Source organism: Balaenoptera ricei, chromosome 4 (genome assembly GCF_028023285.1).
Source record: "Balaenoptera ricei isolate mBalRic1 chromosome 4, mBalRic1.hap2, whole genome shotgun sequence".
Taxonomy (NCBI): domain Eukaryota; kingdom Metazoa; phylum Chordata; class Mammalia; order Artiodactyla; family Balaenopteridae; genus Balaenoptera; species Balaenoptera ricei.
The window spans coordinates 96,064,684-96,086,256 of NC_082642.1; the positions used below are offsets into that span (position 1 = coordinate 96,064,684).

The following is a 21,573-nucleotide window of genomic DNA, read 5'->3' on the forward strand; positions in this document are numbered from 1 at the left end:
TTATCTTTAGTCCTTAGCTGGCCTTATTGCTACAGAAAGAGAGAGATCAGTGGAGTTGCCTGACAGCACTCATTGTCTTTTTTTTTTTTTGACTGGCAGATAGTATTGGAATGCATGGGGCAAAAGTGGGTTTTCGTCCTGGTGGGGTTCTCTTTGCTGCTGCCTACTGGGAGGAAGCATTTCTAAGGTAGGAACTGAGCGTTCTATCTGCCGTATGACATTTAAATATACTTTTGTGTAAGCTCTTACCCTGAAACAGGATATTGTTCTCATTTTCCCTGTTCTTTCACTTCTTTTGCTTGTAAAGATTTTCCTTTTATTGTTAGCTGTTTTGAAAGAATACTTTTTAGGACAGAATAGAGTGCCCAAACTTATGAAGGAGCTGGTGTGTGATTAGATCAGTGGGAGAAGATGAGCACAGATCCCCTGGGCTGGGGTCTGGGCAGGTTGAAGACACCAAGTAACTGGAGGAATGGATGCAGTCTAGCAGCAACCCTCCTACAGTGGCATGTTTAGAGTTACGAGCAGAAGTGAAATATGAGAATTTACTTTTTTGTCCTCAGGTAGTTTGATCTGTGTGTGTTTTTAATTTCGTACTCCAGAACCTTCATGTCTGTTTCAGTCCATTTTCTTGAGAGGTGATATACTTAGTCAGTTCATGTCACTAGTCATCTAAATTTCTGAGGCCTTGTCTTGAGAGCCTGAAATACATTCTCATGTGTTTTCTGTGCTCACTTTGGCTTTTTTACACTGAAACACAATATGGCTTATGAAGTAAAAAAAAAAAAAAATCACGTAATTCATAAACTGGCTCTGAAAACAGTTCTTGCAGAAGGGTTCCCAACAGGTTTTCAGCAAAGACAGCATTGTGAGGAGTAGGTGTGTGTACAGCTACCCAAGGTGACTGCTATGTGTAACCATTGTTTCCTTAAATATTTTGATGGATACACTTTTTTTGTTTTTAAGTTACATTATTTGGCAGTCAATCTGAGTGTATTCGGTCATTCAACAAATACGTGTTGACCACCAGGCACTATTTTATGCACTGGGGATATAGCAGTGAGTGAGAAAAGCAAAGGCCCTACCTCACAGAGCTTACCATGCAGGGGTCGGGGGGGGTGCAAAATATGCTGTAAACAAACATATATAATTTAATGTCTCCTGATAGTAGCAATAGGTGTGGTAAAGCAAAAATTAAAAACAGAGCAAGGAAATAGAAAGTGCTAGGAATGGTATTGCTAGAAGACATCTTTTTTTAAAAAATAAATTTATTTATTTATTTATTTATTTTTGGCTGCACTGGGTCTTCGTTGCTGCGCCCGGGTTTTCTCTAGTTGCGGCTAGTGGGGGCTACTCTTCGCTGCGGTGCGTGAGCTTCTCACTGCGGTGGCTTCTCTTGTTGCGGAGCACGGGCTCTAGGCGCACGGGCTTCAGTAGTTGTGGCTCACGGGCTTCAGTAGTTGTGGCGCACGGGCTTAGTTGCTCCGTGGCATGTGGGATCTTCCCAGACCAGGGCTCGAACCCATGTCCCCTGCATTGGCAGGAGGATTCTTAACCACTGTGCCACCAGGGAAGTCCCTAGAAGGCATCTTCGAGGAGATGATTTTTGAGCAAAGATCAGATGAAGCAAGACTGAGGAGAATTCCATGTTACAGTAACAGCAAAGTGAGTGCCCTCAGGTGGGAATAATTTTGGTACATTGGAAAAATAACAAGATAACCAGTGTGTTGGTTGTTTTCGTAAAGTGGTTCAGCCTAAATATGGTGGTTCTTGAGTGGGGGAAGGTGGGAAAGCTGCCATCTCAATATTCTTTCCTTAGGGTCTTGAAGATATGCTTCTTTTGACCAATATTTTAGTGAGATTACTTGACAGCTAGGAGCAAAATGGGTGGCCTGGGCATAAAGATGTCTCATCACGATGGCCCCAGATTGGTTCTGTCATTGAAAAGTAGCCCAGATAACTGGGCTAATAATAGACTAGTCTGTTATTAGAGATAATAGACTAGTCTTGAAAGCTGACATGATTCCCCCTTCTGGTTTGACCTGTCTTGGCCATATTCTAAAGAAGTAGCACAAGAGGACCAGATGCCAACCTGGCCAAACAAATGAGTGAATATAATAAATAAAAATTAATTTTGACTAAAGGAATTGCAAAATGCCCCCCTTCTCCTTCCAGATATGACAGCATCAAGGAGATAAAACCCTTCATTTCATCATGCTTCTACCCATTTTAGCTGACATTTGTAGGTGCCACATTCAGATGGGGGAGAGAAGAATTACTAGTTACCTGTGTATCCTATTACTTAGGGATCATGTGATATAAAGGACACCATCTTTGTTTAGTGATGGGGGGAGACGCATGCCTGTTAAAGAATGGCCTTTTTTTGTAATTGTTAAATATTGGGAAATGATGTGTGGAAAAAATGGCATAGCAAAAGATCAGTTAGGTGAACTTGGGATACTGGAAAAGGAAAGAAGATGCTTGACCAGTTGTCTGGGTGGCTTAAGGTGAGTAAATGTTTCAGAGTAGAGGAGGGTAGTTCACAGGCATTATTAGCATGATGGAAACGTTCCTCAATATCCTGTTTACTCTGATTCCATGTTTTATTCCCTAAGCTGCTGTCCCTCCCCTCCCTGTCAATTACCTCCACACCACCCCTCTCGTTTCTATTTACTGAGCAATTACTATGTGCTAGACACTGCTGAGTGCCAGAGATACTCATGTTCAGAGCACATTTACTAGAAGGCAAAAAAGTAAATCGATAATTGTAACACGAATGTGCTCAGTCAAGGAAGTATATGCAAGAGACAGAATTAATGAAGAAAAATGATCAACTTTGCTGGGAAGCTGCAGTGTCAGGGAATGCCTCACTGCGTCAGTAACACACATGATGCATTTTGAAGCAGCACCAGTTTACCACAGAGATGAGAGAGGGAGGGAGGGCTCATGCAGTGTGAACAGAATAGGCAAAAACCCGCATAGATTTGCACTAAGTTTTTGACTAATAGTTCAATAATGCTAAAGAGCTAGGCAAGGAATAGATTACAGAGGGACTCGAGTTCCACATTAAGTAGTTTGGATTTTTATTATCTTGTAGGTCACAGATTGTCAAAGGAGTGATCCATGGGCACTGCATCAGATCTACTAAGTGAGAATCTTGAGGGTGAAGCCCAGTAAAATATACTTTTCACAAGCACTTCAGGTAATTCTTAAGTGGACAGAAGGCTGGGGCCTTTTGTAGACAGAAGCTATCTAATGAGAGATTTTAAGCCGAGGACTTACGATGACCCAAAGAGTTCTCAGGTCAAGGGTTCTGGAAGTGTAATTTTTGGACCAGCAGCATCGGCATCACCTAACTGGGAACTTGTTAGAAATGGGAATTTTCAAGCCCTAACCCAAACCTAAGAGTCAGAAACTCTGGATGAATACAGAGGTCTGTTTGAACACACTCTCCAGGGGATTTTGATGAGAACCACTATCCTGTATTAGATAACTTTGGCAGCAATATGTAGGATAGGTTTGGAGAATGGGGCGATGTGAGACTTAAAGCAGCGAGACCAGTTAGCCAACTACTTAAAAAGTCCATGTAAGAGAAAATGGGAAAAGTGGGGGTGGGGTGTCACCACTGTGTGATAGAAAAAGCCACGGACATGAATAAGATAATGTAGGGGAAGTATGTACAGTGAAAAAGGAAGGACAGAATTCTGATGAATAACAACATTTAAGGGCAGAGGAAGAGGAAGCTTTCAAGTGAACAAGACTAAGGAAATGGAAGTCCAAGAGATGAGGTGAATTAGAGTTTCAAGAAAGGAATGATTACAGTATCAAATATAAAAGGTAAGTCAAGAGACTAAGAATCGACTGTTGGATTTGATTGTGAGACCACTGGTAACTTTAGCAAGAGAAGTTTAATGAAGCAGTGAGGGTGGAGCTCAGGTTGCAGTTGGTTCAGAGTAGTGAATTGGGAAGAAGGAGCCGTTTGGAAGAGGAATAGCACTTCTCCTGAGTTAGAAAGGAGTTTAGGGACATACATATGAATAAGGGAAGTGGCAATGTATCTGATAGCATAAACTTGTGAAGTAAGAAGCAATTATGTTTTCGAAGGAGTGGTCCATCTGGGAGGGGGAATAGCCTTTGTGAATTTTGGGAATGAGGCCACTGCTGAGGTGGTAAGCCATAAATTTACAAAGGCTTTCATCATGGTTTTATGATTTTCTGTAGTCTATCTCAATAGACACAGTAAAAGGGTAGTAAGATGGGTGGTAAGAGTCCTGGTCCTGGTTTGTAGGTTTGCCAAGCAGGTATAGCTGAAGGACTAGTGGCCAAGGGAGTTATGAGAACAGCTGAGCTGATGCACCTTGGGGTCTGGAAAGGCTAGGGAAGAAGAATGAAGTCTGGTGGGGGTGCTGGCCATCAGAAAGAGCAGGGCTGGGTCAGGCATTAGTGATCTTGAGCAAGTAGAAGGAATAAAGGAGCAAAGATAGGAGTTCTGAGAAGAATATTGGGAGTTCAGGATCATAGAGTTCTGGGTTATGAAACAGCCTGATGTGTAACCCTGGAAGCAAATGGTCAAAATTCAGTAGAGGCAAAAGCTGTAAGCAATTGTGGCAAGGGTGCAGGATGAGTTTTCCTCAGGAATGTTGAAGTCATCCAGGATGACGATGGGACAGGAGGTAGAGAGGAAACAGGGAGCCTGGTGCCAGAGACTGGGAAATCTGGCACATGGACTACATCATGGCCACAAAGAACAGAAAAGGTAAAATAGCTGGATGCCATAAATTTCAGTCATGAGATTTTTGCATGAGATGGGAAGAAATGGTGCATAAGCAGGAGTGGGAAACTGGATAAAATTTCTGGGCTTTTTGTAGTCTGTGTAATGTGGGAGAAATGGGCAGGGAAAGAAGTGTCCTCAGGTGAGTGTCAAGTTTTACTGAAGTCTAAGGAGTGGAGGCAACGTTCAGTGAAGAGATTCAAGGAGAGAAGGGCTCTAGAGGAACTGGAGGAAAGATTAGGAGTGAGGGGAACTGTGTGTTTTCAGTTTGGCAGGGGGGAAGGGTGGTAGGCTCACTCAGAGAAACAGAGGAGTGGGGATCTGGGAGTATATAGGATAAAGGGCATTTATGGCAGCAGTGAAGGAACAAGAGCAGGCCTGAGTGGTGTAAAGTTCTAAATAGAATATTGCCGAAATGCTAGAATTTTAATACCCTTGGCAACAATATTTTTCACTGCAAATATCACCAAGTTGTGAGCCTAGGCTGTATGATTGTTTTTTTAAGGGCCTGTCATTTCAACTCACTGAGTGCCTCTCCCCTCCCCCAACCCCCTTCTGTGATAATATATGCCAGGATAGCAAACTTTTGCTTTTTTTCCCTCAGAGCACCATTAATAAAAATCACTGAAAAAAATAGTCCTCCCTGACTAATTCAAGAAATAGAAAAATTGAGTTCACATCTTTGCAGGTAGACCCACATAATTCCTTAAGCTGTGGAGTTTTGAGAAGTAATAGCTTTTTTTTTCCTTCTCATTTTTCATGACAACATCCATTGATTTATACTGGGTATCTTGGGTGACATGTATGATTGCAACAGTAAGAGAGTGAAGTTGCAAATATTTGACAATTATTAAGATGTAAAATAACAAAGCAAGAAAATTTTACTGAAGCAAACGATCAGGACTTTTGCTGTGAGGAGACCAAACCTTGAAGCAATAAAAAATGACATCAAACAGAACAAAGTAGAACAATGAGCCTGAATGCATAAAGTCCACTTTTCCTATTATTGATTTTGCTGATCCCATGTCCTCTAGTTCATAGTGCCGTCATGAGCATTATGTTTTATATCATTTATTAGAGTACATTTTTAAAGCATAACAATCTGTTTTAATTACACTTAAATGTCTCTAAGGATAGGTTTAATATTTATGCTTTTTTAATCAATAGAAAAACATTTTGATTATATCTTTGGAAACATATTTGTCAAGCTCAACAAACTGCTGAAATCATGTGGCTTTCTAATAGACTCCTTTGAGAAAGTGCTTTACCTTACAGAATTATAAGCCAGGAAGTACTATGGCATTAAGTTAATGCAAAGCATTGTGATTCATCCAGTAAAACACATGGCTCTGTATTTAATAGGTTTCTTATATGTAACTACATCCTCCTTCATCCTCATAGAAGTGATCCCTGCATTGCTTATGAACTTCAACGCTACTAAATGATCTACTGTGTGCCAGTTGATCAGTGGTGGCCCCAATTTTATACTATCTGGACTTACCCTGATCTTAGGCAATCACCCTTCTACCATCTCCCATTCCTCTCCATGCTTGGAAAGGTGCTTGCTCCCTCTTCTGGTCTAACTTTGCTAGGAAAGGTGTTGACGAAGGAGGACACATGCTTTGTCATTCCACATTTTGAACTGACCTTCCTGCTGGAAATGCCTGAAATCATACTCCTGGCAACATTTAACCCCAAGATTCATGTTGTCATCAGATAGGACAGGCCATGGTAGAATGTGGTCCTAATCAATCCTGGTGGGAATTGGACCTACCCTGAACCTCTCCCATTCCAATCCCAGACAAATGAATCTTAGGTTTCCCAGTAGCTCTTCAGGCAGAACACAAGGCCTGTCTGTGTAGACAATCGACTGACCCACCCAACTTTAGGCAAATGTGATTATCATGTGCTAAACATTAGACATGAAACTAACAATTTATCTTGGACCTATGACTTCATCATCAACAGGAGTTAACCCATTTTGTGATGATGGAAGTGTCTAAAACCCCCTCTCAAGGAGTATGGAACCCTGATGTTACCTGGCTCATTTGCCAAGATCCAACAAGACTTCACAGCCAAACTAATTAAGACCATGCAAAACCTCAGAACTATTTATTCTTAGTTACCACTCTCTTAAGTTTTTAAGTGATCAAAGCAAAATTCTCAACACCTGAATGTCTTCCTAGTACCTTCTACTGGATTTGTAATTGTGTTTAATTTGATTAAAGTCAGTAGGTAACTTGAACACTATTAGCAATCATATTAAAAGATGCTAAGTTGCTACCTGTTTTCCCCTGCTGCTTTCATTTGGTAACTTAATGGTTCTAGATCTTGCTCCTGGTTGCTTATAGGCTGTTTCATTTGCTACCATCCCTCTCCTCTTTTTCATTAGACTCTTCAAGAATTTCAGAGTTCTGAGGTACCCAGTGCAATATTACTAAGCTCTTCATAAATATTGTCTGTTGAGGATGATGATGTTTACATTTTAAATCTCCCCAGAATTCAGAATTTTGCCTTGGCCAATATTTTGAATTTTAGGGCTTAGATTAGGCTAACAGTGTCTTAATGGGGTTTTTGATCAGGCCCCTTCGTATTCCATTTGAAGCAGAGAATAAAAACTAAATTCCCTTTACCTGCTACATTTTGGCAAAAAAGAAAAAAAAAAAAAAGGTTGGCCTGGGAGGACCATTTTGCCAATAAATATAGGTTATTATCTTCTTAGGCAACCATTAACACTGAAAGAAACATTAGAATATGCATGCATTTCACTTTAAATTCAGCCACCCCCATTTTGATGACTCATAGTTGATTTGAAGGTGCCTTTTGAGAATTTGTTTCTGTAGCCCTTTCTAGGGCACCATGTAGATCCTCCTATAAATAGCAGCACCTCTTCTCTCCTTCCCCTAGATGGAAGCAGGCAGTCTGATTTCCATCCAGCCATTCTCAGGGGGTTCATTTTTCAGTCCCAAGTGGATGACCAAATAGGTAATCTCAGGAGATTTTGGGGGAACGATTTCAAGGGGAAAATGTAATGAGTTTTCCTTGTCATGGAATGGAATTTCATCAGTGCCAGGCTGGCCCCAGCCCACAGGAAGTTTATGATTAAGGAGAGGTCCATACTTTAGCAGCAGGACACTGACCAAGAAGGTGAGTCAGCTTCCAGGGCCTTCTGGCTGGGAAAGCTCAGAGTAGGGAATATCTCCAGACAGTTGTCACACACACTGTGTGTGTGTGATGACATGTGGATGACATCCACACACTCACACTTCTGAAGATGATGCTACAAATGAAAGATGTCAGAGTCTAAGGAACATGGCAGCCATTTAATCTACATAGGTGCCTCAAGTTGAACTCACTTGTTAATATGTAAATGGTGGCTTCTCAGTCTATCCTCAAATAAAAATATATCCTCTAAGTGTTACAAAAATTTTAAATAATCATAAAATAGTTTAAATATTTCATTACTTGGCTCAGAGTTCTGATGGTGAAGCAAAGTGCAGTTCCCTCCCTCTCTCACATCCTAACTGGAACATGGTCTTTGTCAAAATGTAGACACCACAGTGTACTGATATTGACATAAAGCCTGTCTGCCACATTTTCTGATAAGGCAGAAATGTACTTTTCAAATCTCCTGAACACGGCTTTCCTCATCTGGCACCACTATATTCCTTTACCTTTCTTGCCTAGGTGAAAAATGCTATACCTTAGGACTTTTCTTATGGGTTTACATCTCCTTGGCCGTTGGTCCAATGTCATGCTCACCCAATGCAAAAACCACTGACCAAAGGCCTATTAACTGCTCCCCTTGCTCACTCAGTGCCCTCTGAGAGCAGAACTCGTCAGCTGGCTTGCCATTTATCTCTGTCACAGACACTGGCTTGAAAGGTATAGGACAAGATTTCAAAACTCTCTGTAAGGCGTATCAGGGAAGAAGGGAGAGGGGGATATGTATCTGTTGCAGGACATCAGCTTCCAATTTCTCACTGCAGGAGGTAACTTCAGTTCAGCCCCTACCCAGCCCATTGCCAGCCTTGGTTGTGAGGCCTGCCCAGAGGTACTGCTAGCTCTTAGAGAAATGTCTGCAGCGATTGAGCTTCTGGACAGAGTTCAGCCAGCCTTGAACCTGAGAAGAGGTGCATAAAGCTAAAAATAGGTCCGATCTTTCTTTGTTTCTCAAACAAGGTAGTTGTCTTAGAAGGTTTGAAAGTGTGGATACCCTGATGGGTTTTGCATTGAGAAGGGCTCCTGTGAAGCCCTTTTTGGAAGAGCACCAAAAAATCTGCCAGCAGGTTATGTTAATTCTCCTTCCTCTCTCCAGCAGAAAAGGAAAGAACCATTTGAAGTTCTAAATAACTGAAGTAAAATCAGATTGGTTTATTGCTTCTGCTTGCATATAGACAGGAGAAGAGCAAATTTGAGTGCCTGGGGTGGGTGCTGGATGAGGGGGATTATGGAAGGGGGAGGGGTGCCTCAAATCTGCTCTTGACCAATGGAGGGGGAGGGAGGAAGGAAGGCACCCACTGGCTAAAATGAAATACATTTTCAAGAAGGGCAGCTCTCACCAAGCGGGAGTGATGGCCACCCTGCAAGCGTTCTTCCCGCTCCTTCTAGGGCTCCCCGCTTATCCTCTCCGGTACTCTGGTCCCAGCCTAGCGTGGAAGGAGAGTGAAACTGAGCTAGAGGTGTTTTCTGCGAAAGTCCCACCGATTTAAACACTTAACGTTTGGAGTGTAGTTCTGCCTACGTGTGAGGCTTTTCTCTATGATGACAATCTGTTCGTGAACTCTGATATTGGAAGGAGAGCAGATCACTATCTCATACTAAATGAAGATTTAGCACATTTCATTGAGGTAACCCTCAGCTCAGCCCCCACCCTGCCCGACTACTGGATTTATAAATCACAGGGCAGGATCGTGGCAGCTGGAGTCCCAAATTAATAAAAAGCCAGAGCCAGAAAGTTTTCTTGGATTGTGCCAGTCTCAGAGTTTGCTCTTGAGTATAGATTCTGATTTTCTATGCTGGTATATGGAGCCATCTGGGATAGATCTGCAGGGATTCCAGGGAAAGCATGGCTATATTCACCCACTTGGATGTCTAAGTGTACATTAGTTTGCATTTCCAAACCTGCTTCTACTCTGGATAGTACACTTTTACAAAGCTTATCAGAAAACTGGTCTAAAAGAACACATGCTTTAAAGAGCATTAAAAAGCATGAAGTAAATAGGAGGCCTTCAAACCTCAATAGCAACATTTTCCAACACAGGCAAAGGATTTCTCTTTCTTTCAAAAGACATTATCACATCCAGCTCTCAACAGTACTAGATAATAGCAATGGGGGAGTGATGCAACTTATAAGCCCCAAATATCACTGGAGGCCAGCATTTCATCCTTTTCCCTAACCTGACTTTTCCCTGCCTGCTCAAATAGGCTTATTTAAATGTCATCTCTTGGTCCTTCCCTTGACCTCTCTTCTGGCAAATGGCCTAATTAATAAATGGTCAAAAGGCTGAAGAAAGAGAAGAGGCCAAAATGAGCCCAAACTTGGATAACCTCTGCCTGGAATAAAGGCAAGTTGCCTCTGTAATAACTTCCAGATGAATCATGACATTTTCTCAGACACCATCAGGTGAACTTATGTCATTCTATTTGCCTCCCACTTCTGCCATCCAGAATCACTGATCTCCGCTGGGGCTGGTAAAAACAGCTTGTTGAGGTCTCCAGTCTCTGGCCATTCTTAGGGATGGTCATTTTATTCCTAAGTGTAACCCCTTCTGGTGTGACCCATGTGTTTTCTGCCAACTCCCCACAAAGAAGGCCAGGGGAAATTGTCTGGGTGGGACTTCTGATAGGGGACAGCAGGACCTTGGAATCTGTCACTGTAGATGAGGGGGGTGGGTGGTCCATAATGGGGAAAGGAGGACTGAATAAGATTAGGCTCTGAGGTCTTCCTGGTCTTGACCTGTGGAAAGGCTTAGAACCCCCTGATGGTCGCTCTATTTTTGAAGAAAGAAGGTTGTCCCCAGATGGCTCTGTCTCTGATGTGCGCTTTCTACATTGCACTACTGCATCCTGAGTGGAGAGCAGGTTAACTAAACCTGGTTCTGGAGAAAGGGTGGATCCCTCGCACATGCGAGATGCAGTGGCATCCATTGGTAAGGACTCAGTGGCTCCTGTATCTTGCTTTGGTTTCTCTTCCTTCGGGCTTTCCAAGGAGGAGAGAGAATCATCTTTGGCAAGTTTCTGAGAGGTCCCACCAGTTGAGCCGGGTTCCTCTTGGCTCCTCTCCAGGGGCTGAGCCCCACTCTCCTCTGAGCTCTGAGAGGGCAGGGGCTGTGGGATCTGGGTATACTGAATCTTGGGTGGGATGACTGGGACTGCCCTGGCCTGGCACATTTTGACCATGAAGGAGGTTCTCACAGCTGACACACTCACAGGAGCTGAGTTACGGCGGCCCGTCAGGGCATGAGCAACAATGTCCAGGTCCTGAGAGTCCTGGGAGTAAACCCTCCAGGGGTCTACTTTACAGTGAGATGAGGTCATCCATGTGATCTTTGGGTCTCCTGGCTCAGAGAGCTGCATTCCAGGTGAACCAAATGAGGCCACATTCTCAAACCGGAAGAGGTCAGTGATGGGAATGGCAGAGTCCAAGTTGAGAGAAGAAGGCCTATTTTTCCCCTTTGGGGGCCCACATTCAGTGCTCTTCAGCTGTAACTTTGCGGGATGCTCTCCAGGTGAGGTGCTGTCCTGCACACCCGGTGAATTCTCCTTGCTGTTTTCTGGCCCAGGATCACTACCTTGCTCAATTTGAGGGTTGTGTGGCCCCAGGTGTGTCCCCAGTTCCTTTCCCTCTGCTAGACTGACAGGGCTGGATTCTGCTGATTTGGGCTGCAAACCACCTGGTCCCTTCTGGTTGTGAGGAACCTCTGTCCTTTTCAGGCCAGAGAACTCTTGAAAGGACCTCATGGCTTTCTCATCCCATCCAGTAATCTCGCTCCTGGGTGCCAAGGGCTGCAGAGGGTTGGAATTCCTCTCTGCTTCAAGATTAGCACAGCTGCTGGAGGAGGAACCCTCAAGAGTCCACTGGCTCTTAACCATGGTTTTGCCATCTAGAGAATGGCTCTGGCGAAGGCTAGGCCTGTGGGAAAGCCTCTTCTCCAATCGGTGGCCCTGGGGGCCCTGCATCTGGGCCTCTTGTACATCTTTAAGGGTGGGTGAGTGCAGGGGACTTGTCACCCACTGGGGCTCCTCCCAGGGCTCCACCATCTCCAGGCCATGCTGGGCAATGTCTGTCACAGTGTCATCTTCATCACAGTCTGAGGGCTCCTGTACTAAGTGGGCTACATCCTCCTCTCCTTGTGGGGGAATCTCAACTTCCCTGGTTGGGCTTGGAAAGCTAGAGCCTTTGCCCTCAGAAGCAGCATTCTTTGAATTTTGCTTTTCACTTTGTTCTGAAGAGGCCTCCTCTCCCTGACGAAGACTGGGGATCCCAGGGCTGCCTTTGGACTTCAGCTGATCTACATATGGATTTGTTCTCAAATTCCCAGATGAGTCTTCTCTCTCAGGGCCACCCTTCAATAGCTGGACTGGAGGCGCCCCCTCCAAAGGAGCTGGAGGAGGAGGAGGAGGAGCAGGCAGGAGCAGAGGAGACAGATTCCCTGGGCCCCCCACCTCCACTGTTGCTTGTGGAGAAGACTTCTCAAATGGAACCATTTCCAGAGGAGTCAGGCTGGCGGGGTCTGGGCGCTGGCCCTTTTCAGGCTCGGATCTATGGAGGATGCTGGTTGTCTCTGACTTTTCTCTATTGGCTGCTGCGGAAGTGCCCTGTGTGCTCTGATTGGTTGGATCCTTAGTCCACTCCTCCAGAGGGGCGGAAACTGGAGCTGGGGCGGAGCCACAAGGCAGGCTCCCAGGAGGCTCCGGCGAAGCAAAAGGCCCTGGACTAGACTCAGGAATAGGCTGAGTTGCGCCGATCTGTAGAGCAGGTGGTGGCAAGGAGGAGAGTTCCTCCTCAGATTCAATAATTTTCAGCTCTTGTTGAATCTCAGGCCAGATCAGGGCGTTGGCCAGATCATCTTCATCCTGAAAAACATCAAGAAACTGATTACTTAGAACCAAAGACCCTCTCGGCGCGCACATCCGCGCTGTTTCCCAGGGAGAGTGTAGGGACTGGAGCAGTGCCTGGCGGCGCTAACCTCAGTACACAAAGGATACAGCGTTAGTGATAACTGTGGATGTTTATTCATGCTTACCGTGTGCCATGACATCATTAACTGTATTTTCTTAATTTCCCCAAGAACCGTAAAAGATAAATACTACTGTAATTACTCCCATTTTACAGATGAGGAGACCTGTGTTCAAACAGATTAAACATTTTACCGAAGCCACACAGCAGCAGACCAAGATTGAATTCCAGCTCAGTCTGCCCCAGAACATAAGCACTTAATCCCTGTGCACTGTTGCCTAATAAAACAAACCAACCCCTGATCTCATATAACCTCAGGTTGACCCGATGGCTCACAAGAATGAGAGTCTCCCAGTGGAATGAAATGTTAACTCTTGTCCTGACACCTGCTTTCCAAATAAATAAAGATAGCTTTCCCCTCTTATTACCAAAGAAATACATATTCCACATGGAAAAAAAGATTGGATACATATTAAAAGAAAGAAGGATGAAAAAGAGCAAAATGATATCTTCCTACTGCCCACAGATAACCGCTGTTAACTGTGATGGGTGCCTCCTGCTCCGTCTTATTTGTTGTCCTTGTCTCCCCTCAAGCCCAGCTTCTCTTTGCCCTCCTCGGCCCCTCCCTTTCCCTACACAAAGCCCACAGCTGCAGAAAAGAAAGGGATGAAGGGAGGCCTGGTCAGGGCCAGGGAAGCAAACTTCAGTTCCTTTTGTTTCTTATCTCAAAGCCTAATTCTGTCCCGAGGAGAAGCAGTTTGGGGAGGCACTTCTATCCCGAGGGGCAGACGGCCCTTCTGGGAAGTCTGACTTGCTACCCACCTGACATCGCTTCTCCCCTGGCTCTGATCACATGTCATTTCACATTACAGTTAATTGGATGCTTGTCTTGTCTTTCCCAATGGACTGTGAGTTCCTCGATCGGGAGTTGTGTTCATCCATCTTTGATTCCTCAAGGCCAAATGATGCCTGGTATACTGTGAGTAATTGCTCAATAAGGGGTCTGTGAATTTAAATGGATTCATTGTTTTCTTTTATTTCCTTCTGATAACTTTCCAGGAGTAGGATTACCTGGTCGGAAGGCAGGGGTATTTTTGAGATCTAATTCTACTATACTGCATTTATCTGTGTACGTGTCTATTTTGCCTACTAGACTGTGCCCTCCTTCAGGGCAGAGGCATCTCTTTACTCTCTGCAGCTCCTACATTATTGATCTCTTACTAAGAAACAATACATTTAAATGAATAAATGAACATCTAAACTCCCCTCCACCCCCAGTCTGCCATTTCAGTTAAGTGGACCATAGTGCATGTTTTGCTCAGATCAGAAACTCATGGGTTGTCCTTGATTCTTCCTTCTCCCTCACTCCTTATCCAGTCCTTCACCAAGTCCTATTCACTCGACCTTCCAAATAGCTCTGAAAGCCTTCCATTTCTATCCCCAGTTCCCCCACTCTAGTCTAAGCCACCATCTTTTCTCGCCTGGTCTGCCACAGACTAGCCTTCTAATTGCCATCCCTGCCTCCTGTCTTGCCCTTCTCCAAGCCATTCTCCTCACAGAATAGAGTGACCTTTAAAAGATAAAATTCTAAGCAAATCAGAAGAGTTTCCTTTGCCCTTAGGTTAAGCTCCAAATCCCTTCCAAGCAACCCTGCCTGACGTGGCTCCTGCTTTGCTCTGAGCCTCACTTTCTCTAGTCCACGTTCCCGTTCTCCAGCCTTGTTCTTGTTCCTTGAATGCTTCGTGCTCTTTCCCATTTCAAATTCATGGCACATCTTACGCTTTCTGCCTGAGAGTCTCTCCCTTCCTACTCTGCTCCCTACCACTTTCTCCTAGCTAAGTTCTCAATCTAAATATCTATTCTTCAGAGAAGCCTTCCCTGACCCTTGTGACCCCCCCCCTCCTCCCTCTGACTAGGTTGCATCCCCCTGTTATATGCTCCCACAGAACTCATACTTCCATATCACCCTAGAAAAGACTTGGTTAATGACCTTTCACCTACTAAGCTGTCAGCTCCGAGAAGACAGTGATGGTGACCGTCTTGTACACTGCAGTGATCCCAGTGCTCAGCAGAGTGTCTGACACAAAACAGTGTTTAATACATGTTTTTAAATGAATGAATGAATTGTCGCTTTTACTTGTTTCCATGAATCCAGCCTGGTTCTCCTTCTAGCATTAACTTCATCTGCTTCTCAAAGCAATGTCATTCATACTTGATCCCTCCCCAAATTCAATCCCCATGATGCTCTTTGCAACCTTCTCCTTCTGTAAATACGAACACACCTTACAGGAACCCTTATTCAGCCCTCCGGAGGCCACTGTGGTGTGCCTGCACTGCCCTAACTCCCAGCCCACAAGCCTTTTGTGCGTGTCCCAGAAACCAAGTTCCTGGAAGCAAGTTAAAAGGCAAAGTGTTTTCTTTTCCCCTTTGGCACACTCCTCCAGGTCACAGAGCTATTTCCCAAATGCAAGACTCCTCCCTGGATGTCCCTGGTAAACCTCCTCACGACTTCATCTTGAGCAAGAATATCCCCCCCGCAAAAGACCTTGGAAAATCCCACCTCTAAAAAGTGGAAAAGGTTTAGTACGCACTGGCATCATGTTTTAAGTTCTCCAGAGCCATCGGAGGAAGGAATAGATCCTGAAAATCTTACAGAAGATTTTTACAGATAAACATAGACAACTGTCCATCCAGGATGTCTGGAAGAAGAGAGCTGGCCCCCATGAATGGTCATCACGTTTGGGACCAGGACACGAGAAGCAGGTTTTGTGCTGCTTCCGGGATTGAATGTCATTACATTCCCAGGACATGTTACTGGTTTATGGTGACTTCAGGTCAGAAATATTTAAGAGTTGAGTCGGTCCTAGGGAATCTGAGCTGGATGGTTACTTCGTATCACCATAGGATCCCTGACAAGTTCACTGCAAAAAAATCCCAGACCTGATTAGAAGGCTGTGCCCTAAAGTCCCTTTGGCAGAAACTGGTTCTTCAAAACAAACAACAGCAACAAAAAACTTTAAACTGTACCAAGAGCCCCTGGGAAAAAGAGGACCCTACTGGCTGGACCGGGCAGTGAGTCCACCTTACCATCTCATGGAGAAACACTGCTTCGGCCCTGGCCCCAGGGCTCTCCTGCAGAGCGCTGGATTCCACCTGGCCAGTCTCTCCACCCTCCTCCACCGCCTTCTCTGCATCCAACTTCTTCTCTAATTCACTTGAATGTCGAGAGCCTAGGGAGTGTTCTGAGGTTTTCTTCTCCAGTTGGCCGCCTGGCTCCTGGGGAAGGCCTTTGCTGCATTCCAGTGCTCTCACTGCATCGGGTCCTGGCTTAATATTCTCAAGAGCTGCCTTCTTAGGTACAGATGCTGCAATGAGGATGAGAGTTATCAGTGGAAGGAGACTCCATTCAAGAGAGGCCATTCCCCCCACAGTTTTTGTCCCGGGCTAGTTCTGTGTCACATGGCTGGAGGGAATTCTGCCAGCTCACTGCTCCCTCACATCCTTTACCCTTTCCTCCTACCAATGATCTGTCCTCTGATCCCAGAGTCTCAGACTGTTGGAGATGGGAGGGACCTTGAAGATCATCTAGTCCAGTGGTTTTCTATTGGCAACCATTTGCTCCTCCCCTCTCCAGGGGACATCTGGTGATGTCTGGAGACACTTTTGGTTCTCACAACTGGGTGGTGGGGAGTGGCTACCAGCATCTAGCGGGTAGAAGCCAGGAATGCTTCTAAATATGCTACAAAGCACAAGACCGCCCCCCACAAGGATTACCAAGTCCAAAATGTCAATAGTGCTGAGGTTGAGAAAGCTGGCGCTAATCCAGTCTTTTGCCTGTTGCCTAAGGTCACAGAAACCTGTGATTTACACCAGGCTACAAAGATGTATTATGATTATGATTGCAGCTTCCCGTGTGACTCTTCCCAGGGGTGATCTGCACATCAATTTGGATATATCTTTATATCTAAAGTGATTAAGCTCTGATCTTAAACATCTACCAAGACACTAGAGAGGGAGGCAGACTTCATGTTTGGCCCCTACTGCCTTGCCTGAAGAAGGTCCTATTTCACTGTATAAGGCTGTTTCCACAATGTAGGATTACAGGCTCAGTACTTAGCAGTGCTTGTTACATAGCAGATCCTCAGTGATATTATTATTGTTTACATTGGAATTAAAGAAACTTGAGTTCAAATGCTAGTTTCTCAATGAATCTTGTAACCTTGATACAATGACATAATAATATATAATAATATATTACAGGGCTGTTGTGAGGATAAAGTAGATTAGAGAGGCAAAGCACTTAGTACAGTGTCAGACAGACAGTAGAAGCTCAGAAAAGTTTACTGATTGAGAATGAACTCTTCTCATTGTCACTAGTTATGCTGGTGACTTAAGGCCTCTGACCACAGTGCTGGCTTTGAAATCAGACCCAGTAGTAGCATTCTGATGTCAGAACTAATAATGCTTCAGAACTGACAAAGTGCTATTTTCCTCTGCCCATCACTTAGCAGGCTTGTTTTTTGAAATTTAACTTAATTTTTGAATATGTAAAACAACTACAGAGTTGAAAAGTTAAAATTATATAAAAAAGTGGTCTCAGAAAAGTTTTGCTTTCATCCCTGTTGCTTCCATTCTGTTCCACACCCCCACTGTCTCCTATGGACAACCATTTTTACTAGTTTCTGGTTTATTCTGCCAGAGTTCATTTTTGCATATATAAGCAGATACTTGTACCATATATATATATATATATATATATATATATATATATATATATATATATAATTTTTTTTTTTTTTACATATTGCCAGTTTATTTCTTTGTTCCAGTTGGACTTATTCCCCACCTTTATAACACAAATTATAGCCTGTGATTTATACTGTTCCATGGTTTGCATTTTTTTCACTTAAGAACATATGTTGAAATCTATGCCATATTAGTAGTATAAGTAGGTTAACTGTTCTTTAGGATGTGGGCTAGTTTGAGTTCCCCTCAAAGTAGAGCCTGAGCCAAGGTCCTGGCAGCAGGTAGCTTATTTGAAAGGTGGTCCCAGGAAGCAGGAGTGAGGAGGTGAGACAGTGATGGAGGAAAAATCAATAAGTGGTTACCACAGTGAGCAACCAGAACTCAGTCCCTGGTGACCCTCTGAAGAACCACGAGGAATGTGCCCCATAGTTATTCCACCAAAGGGTGTACGGCTGGGGCATTAATCCCCTGACTCCCATCTCCTATTGGGTGAGAGCTGCCTCAGTTAACTCTCCATATACTTCTGGGCTTTCCTGAGCAAGGGCTGGGTGAGTTCCTCCCTTCAGAAAAAGCCCCGAGGCAGAAAACCAGAAACACAAGGCAGACACTTCAGATACAACGCCTTCTGTGTGCAAAGAAACTGTCCCCCGCAGATGAACAAGAGTTTGAGGAAATGGTGCCGGGCCCACAAAACTATGGACTCCATGGGACTCAACTGTGAGTGATGCACCTTAGTTATTCAATCCATCTCCTAAAGGTGGACATTTGGATTGTTTCCTGTTTTTTGCTATTACAAATAATGCCGTGATATGCATACACATTTTGTACTTGTGCAGCTATTTATTTAGAATAAATTTTTGGAAGTGAAACTTCTGGGTAAAAGGGTAATGCGTCAGTGATTTTTTTTTTAATATTTTTTTCTCATTTTACTAAGAACTCTTAGTTGGATGTTTGCCAGTGTCTCTTTTTGTAAAGCTCAGGGTCTTCCATTCATTGACTGTGGACTCTTGAAGTGAGGAGTGGAGGAAGGGTCTGCATGACATGTGAGCTTGTTCAGATCACTCACTGTCCTGCTCAAAGCCCTCCTCACTCTGGCTCAGCCACACATCCACTCTTCCCCCACTCCCCTGCGTGACACTGAGCAGACCTGCCACCCCTGACAGGCCTTATACTCCCCCACTCTGGTCCTCCCTGAGACTCGGCTCTAACCCAGTCTTCAAGACGCTAACCTAATAACACCTCTTTTGGAGCCTCCCCAGACCATGCTCTCCTTCCCTCCACTTCCTGCAGCACTCACTGTAATAACCCGTGCGGTGCCAAGCCATCAGGTTACCATTTTCTTTTCACTTGTATGTGGTGCCCATCCCTGGGTTAAGTTCCTCAGGACAGAGGCAGCATCTATGTCTAGAAACTATCTTCTAAGGGCCTAGGAGTCCAGTACGTGTGGTTGCTGGATACTTGTAAGCTAAAGAGTCTCTGTAGCTCAGAACGGAAGGGCATTGTCAGGTTCCCAGCATGGGATGCTTTATGCATGAAGTGGGTGACCATGGAGACAGAGACTCCTAACGTCCCCTAGTATCCAGTCTCTTCCTCATTTTGAAATAGAACCTTCCCTGCCGCTCAGGTTTCGCTAGGTACCTGGCCATGCAGCCAGCGATGCTTCTCAGCCTCCCTTGAAGGTCAGCATGGCCATGTGAGTTTTGGCAGATGGGATGGAGGTGGAAGTGATGGGTGCAACCTCTGGGTCCACCCTTCAGTGGAAGCTGCTTGGGCACCTCCCCTGACCCCCTTCCCACAGGCAGGAATGTGGTGGTGGGGGGTTGTTGCGCTCACTTGGACCACACAGGCAGGAACAACACCCCTGGGGACGGCTGAAGGAACCTGGGACCCCAGAGCATCTCCCTGAGCGCTTCCACCTACCTCTGATATGCAAGATAGAAATCGACTCCCATCTTGTCTGAGCCACTGTGTTTTGTTCTCTGTGTTACAGCAGCTTGGCCTGTACCTTAACTAACAGAACCTTGGGTTTATGAGATAGGCAAAACATATTTCTGTAGGTAGACTCCTGTTTCAGATGCACTAAAATATAACTATTTAAAAGAATTCTTTTGTACATTCTTCAGTAGAAGAATGAGGCAACTCCTAATATCTCTTAGGGTAATCCTGGAGTTTGATTGATCAGGCCTCCTTAAGTTTATATGGTTACTCTGACCTCCCTCCAATAAGCATTTCTAGAAGGGGACCCAGAGAGTGTTAGTTATAGCTTGTATGTCAGCCCTTTCAGAAGGATCCAGTGTGTGGTCCTTTCCTCCCCCGCCCCACAACCCAAGGATGGAGGTTACCAAGACGTAGCCTTGAATCAGGTAGAAGTCAGACAATTAATTATTATGACTAATTGAATAATCCTTTTTTTTTTTTCATTCAAAGTGATCAATAATCTAACTGTCAACACTTTAGTTATAATGCAATACTTACTTGGTATCTCTTACTTTTTGGGTTGCACTGGAGTTTTTCCTAGTTTGGCCAAAAGTAGAAGAACGGGTTTGAGCAGAGTGACTAAAAATTTGAATCAGGTAACCTGGAAAATTGTCTTTAATTCTATTTCTTTTATCTATTGCTACCGTACAAAAGAAAGAAAAAATAATTTATTAAGGAAGGTGAAGTTCTTCATTTGGAATAATTATGGAAGAAAATAAGTAATCTACGTTAACCTAACTCCATCAGAGAGAAAGGTGAGGGGCCCTCCGCTGTCGCTGAAACTTTTGGCATCTCCCTCTGGCCATTGGTCCTAGATCCACGTGGCTGCCTCCTCCAGGGTCCCTTGTTCTGCCCTGGCTGCCACTAATCACAGTCAGGGAAGCAGACTGGAGTCTCCATCAGTGTCTTTCCCAGACCAATTTGATACAGACTGGGTATTCTGAATTACAGAGAGAAGGAAGGAGAGAGAGAAACAAAGTAACAGACTGTCTGCCAAAGACCCCTTGGGGCCTGGGGACCTTCTCTTTTGGAAAGGACAGCCAATCACATAAAAGCCTTTGGAAACACTTTTTTCCTCAAAGGCTGCGCCTCCTCTTCTAACCCTCACTCTGTTCCACCCACAGCAGCCCATGGAGCATTCTCCAGACAGGGCATCACTTAATTCCCCTACATTTTTGCTCCTCTTGTGCCCCATCCTGAAGGGAAGGGGGAGGGGAAAGGGACTGATGTTTACTGAGCATCTTCTGAGGGCCACACCCTGAGCAGGCATTTCATGAATATTTTCCCATTCAGACCTCATCCCAGCCCTTGAGATAGGAGCCATCCCTGCTTTGCAGAAGAGAAACAGGCTCAGAGATACCAACCAGCTGTCACACTGCCCCAAAGTGGTGAAGCTCGGATCTGAATCTGCCCAGCTGGGGTCCAAAATCTATACACTTCTCACAACAGTCAGCACCTCTCAGCCCATTATGCCCTTTTCCATCTTTTCTGCATTTGGAAGTCCTACCCATTTATGAAGGCCCAAATGTCACCACTTCTGAGAAGTGTTCCTGGAATCCTCCTGAGAGGGCTGCTTCTTTTAGATGCCACTGAAGTCCTTTCTGAACACCCCTTTCATGATACTTTGGGTACTTACGCTCTCCCTCATTCAAAAAGCCCAAAGGAGCACATATCCAGACAAAACTCTAATTCAAAAAGATACACGCACCCCTACGTTCATAGCAGCACTATTTACAATAGCCAAGACATGGAAACAACCTAAATGTCCATCGACAGATGAATGGATAAAGATGTGGTACATATACACAATGGAATACTACTCGGCCATAAAAAAACACACAAAATAATGCCATTTGCAGCAACATGGAAGCAACTAGAGATTATCATACTAAGTGAA

General features: G+C 44.5%; 1 protein-coding gene across 1 annotated transcript in view; it reads right to left on the reverse strand.

Moving 5' to 3' along the window:
* Window positions 1–2,886: 2,886 nt before the first annotated feature.
* The window catches only part of ARHGAP31 (Rho GTPase activating protein 31), a 114,769-nt gene continuing 96,082 nt past the window's right edge, over window positions 2,887–21,573 (reverse strand). The window contains exons 11-12 of the mRNA XM_059921063.1: window positions 16,041–16,318; window positions 2,887–12,850 (exon numbers count right to left, since the gene is read on the reverse strand). Of these exons, the coding sequence (XP_059777046.1) occupies window positions 10,409–12,850; window positions 16,041–16,318 (2,720 nt within the window). The 3' untranslated portion in view covers window positions 2,887–10,408. The remainder of the gene's footprint in view (window positions 12,851–16,040; window positions 16,319–21,573) is intronic.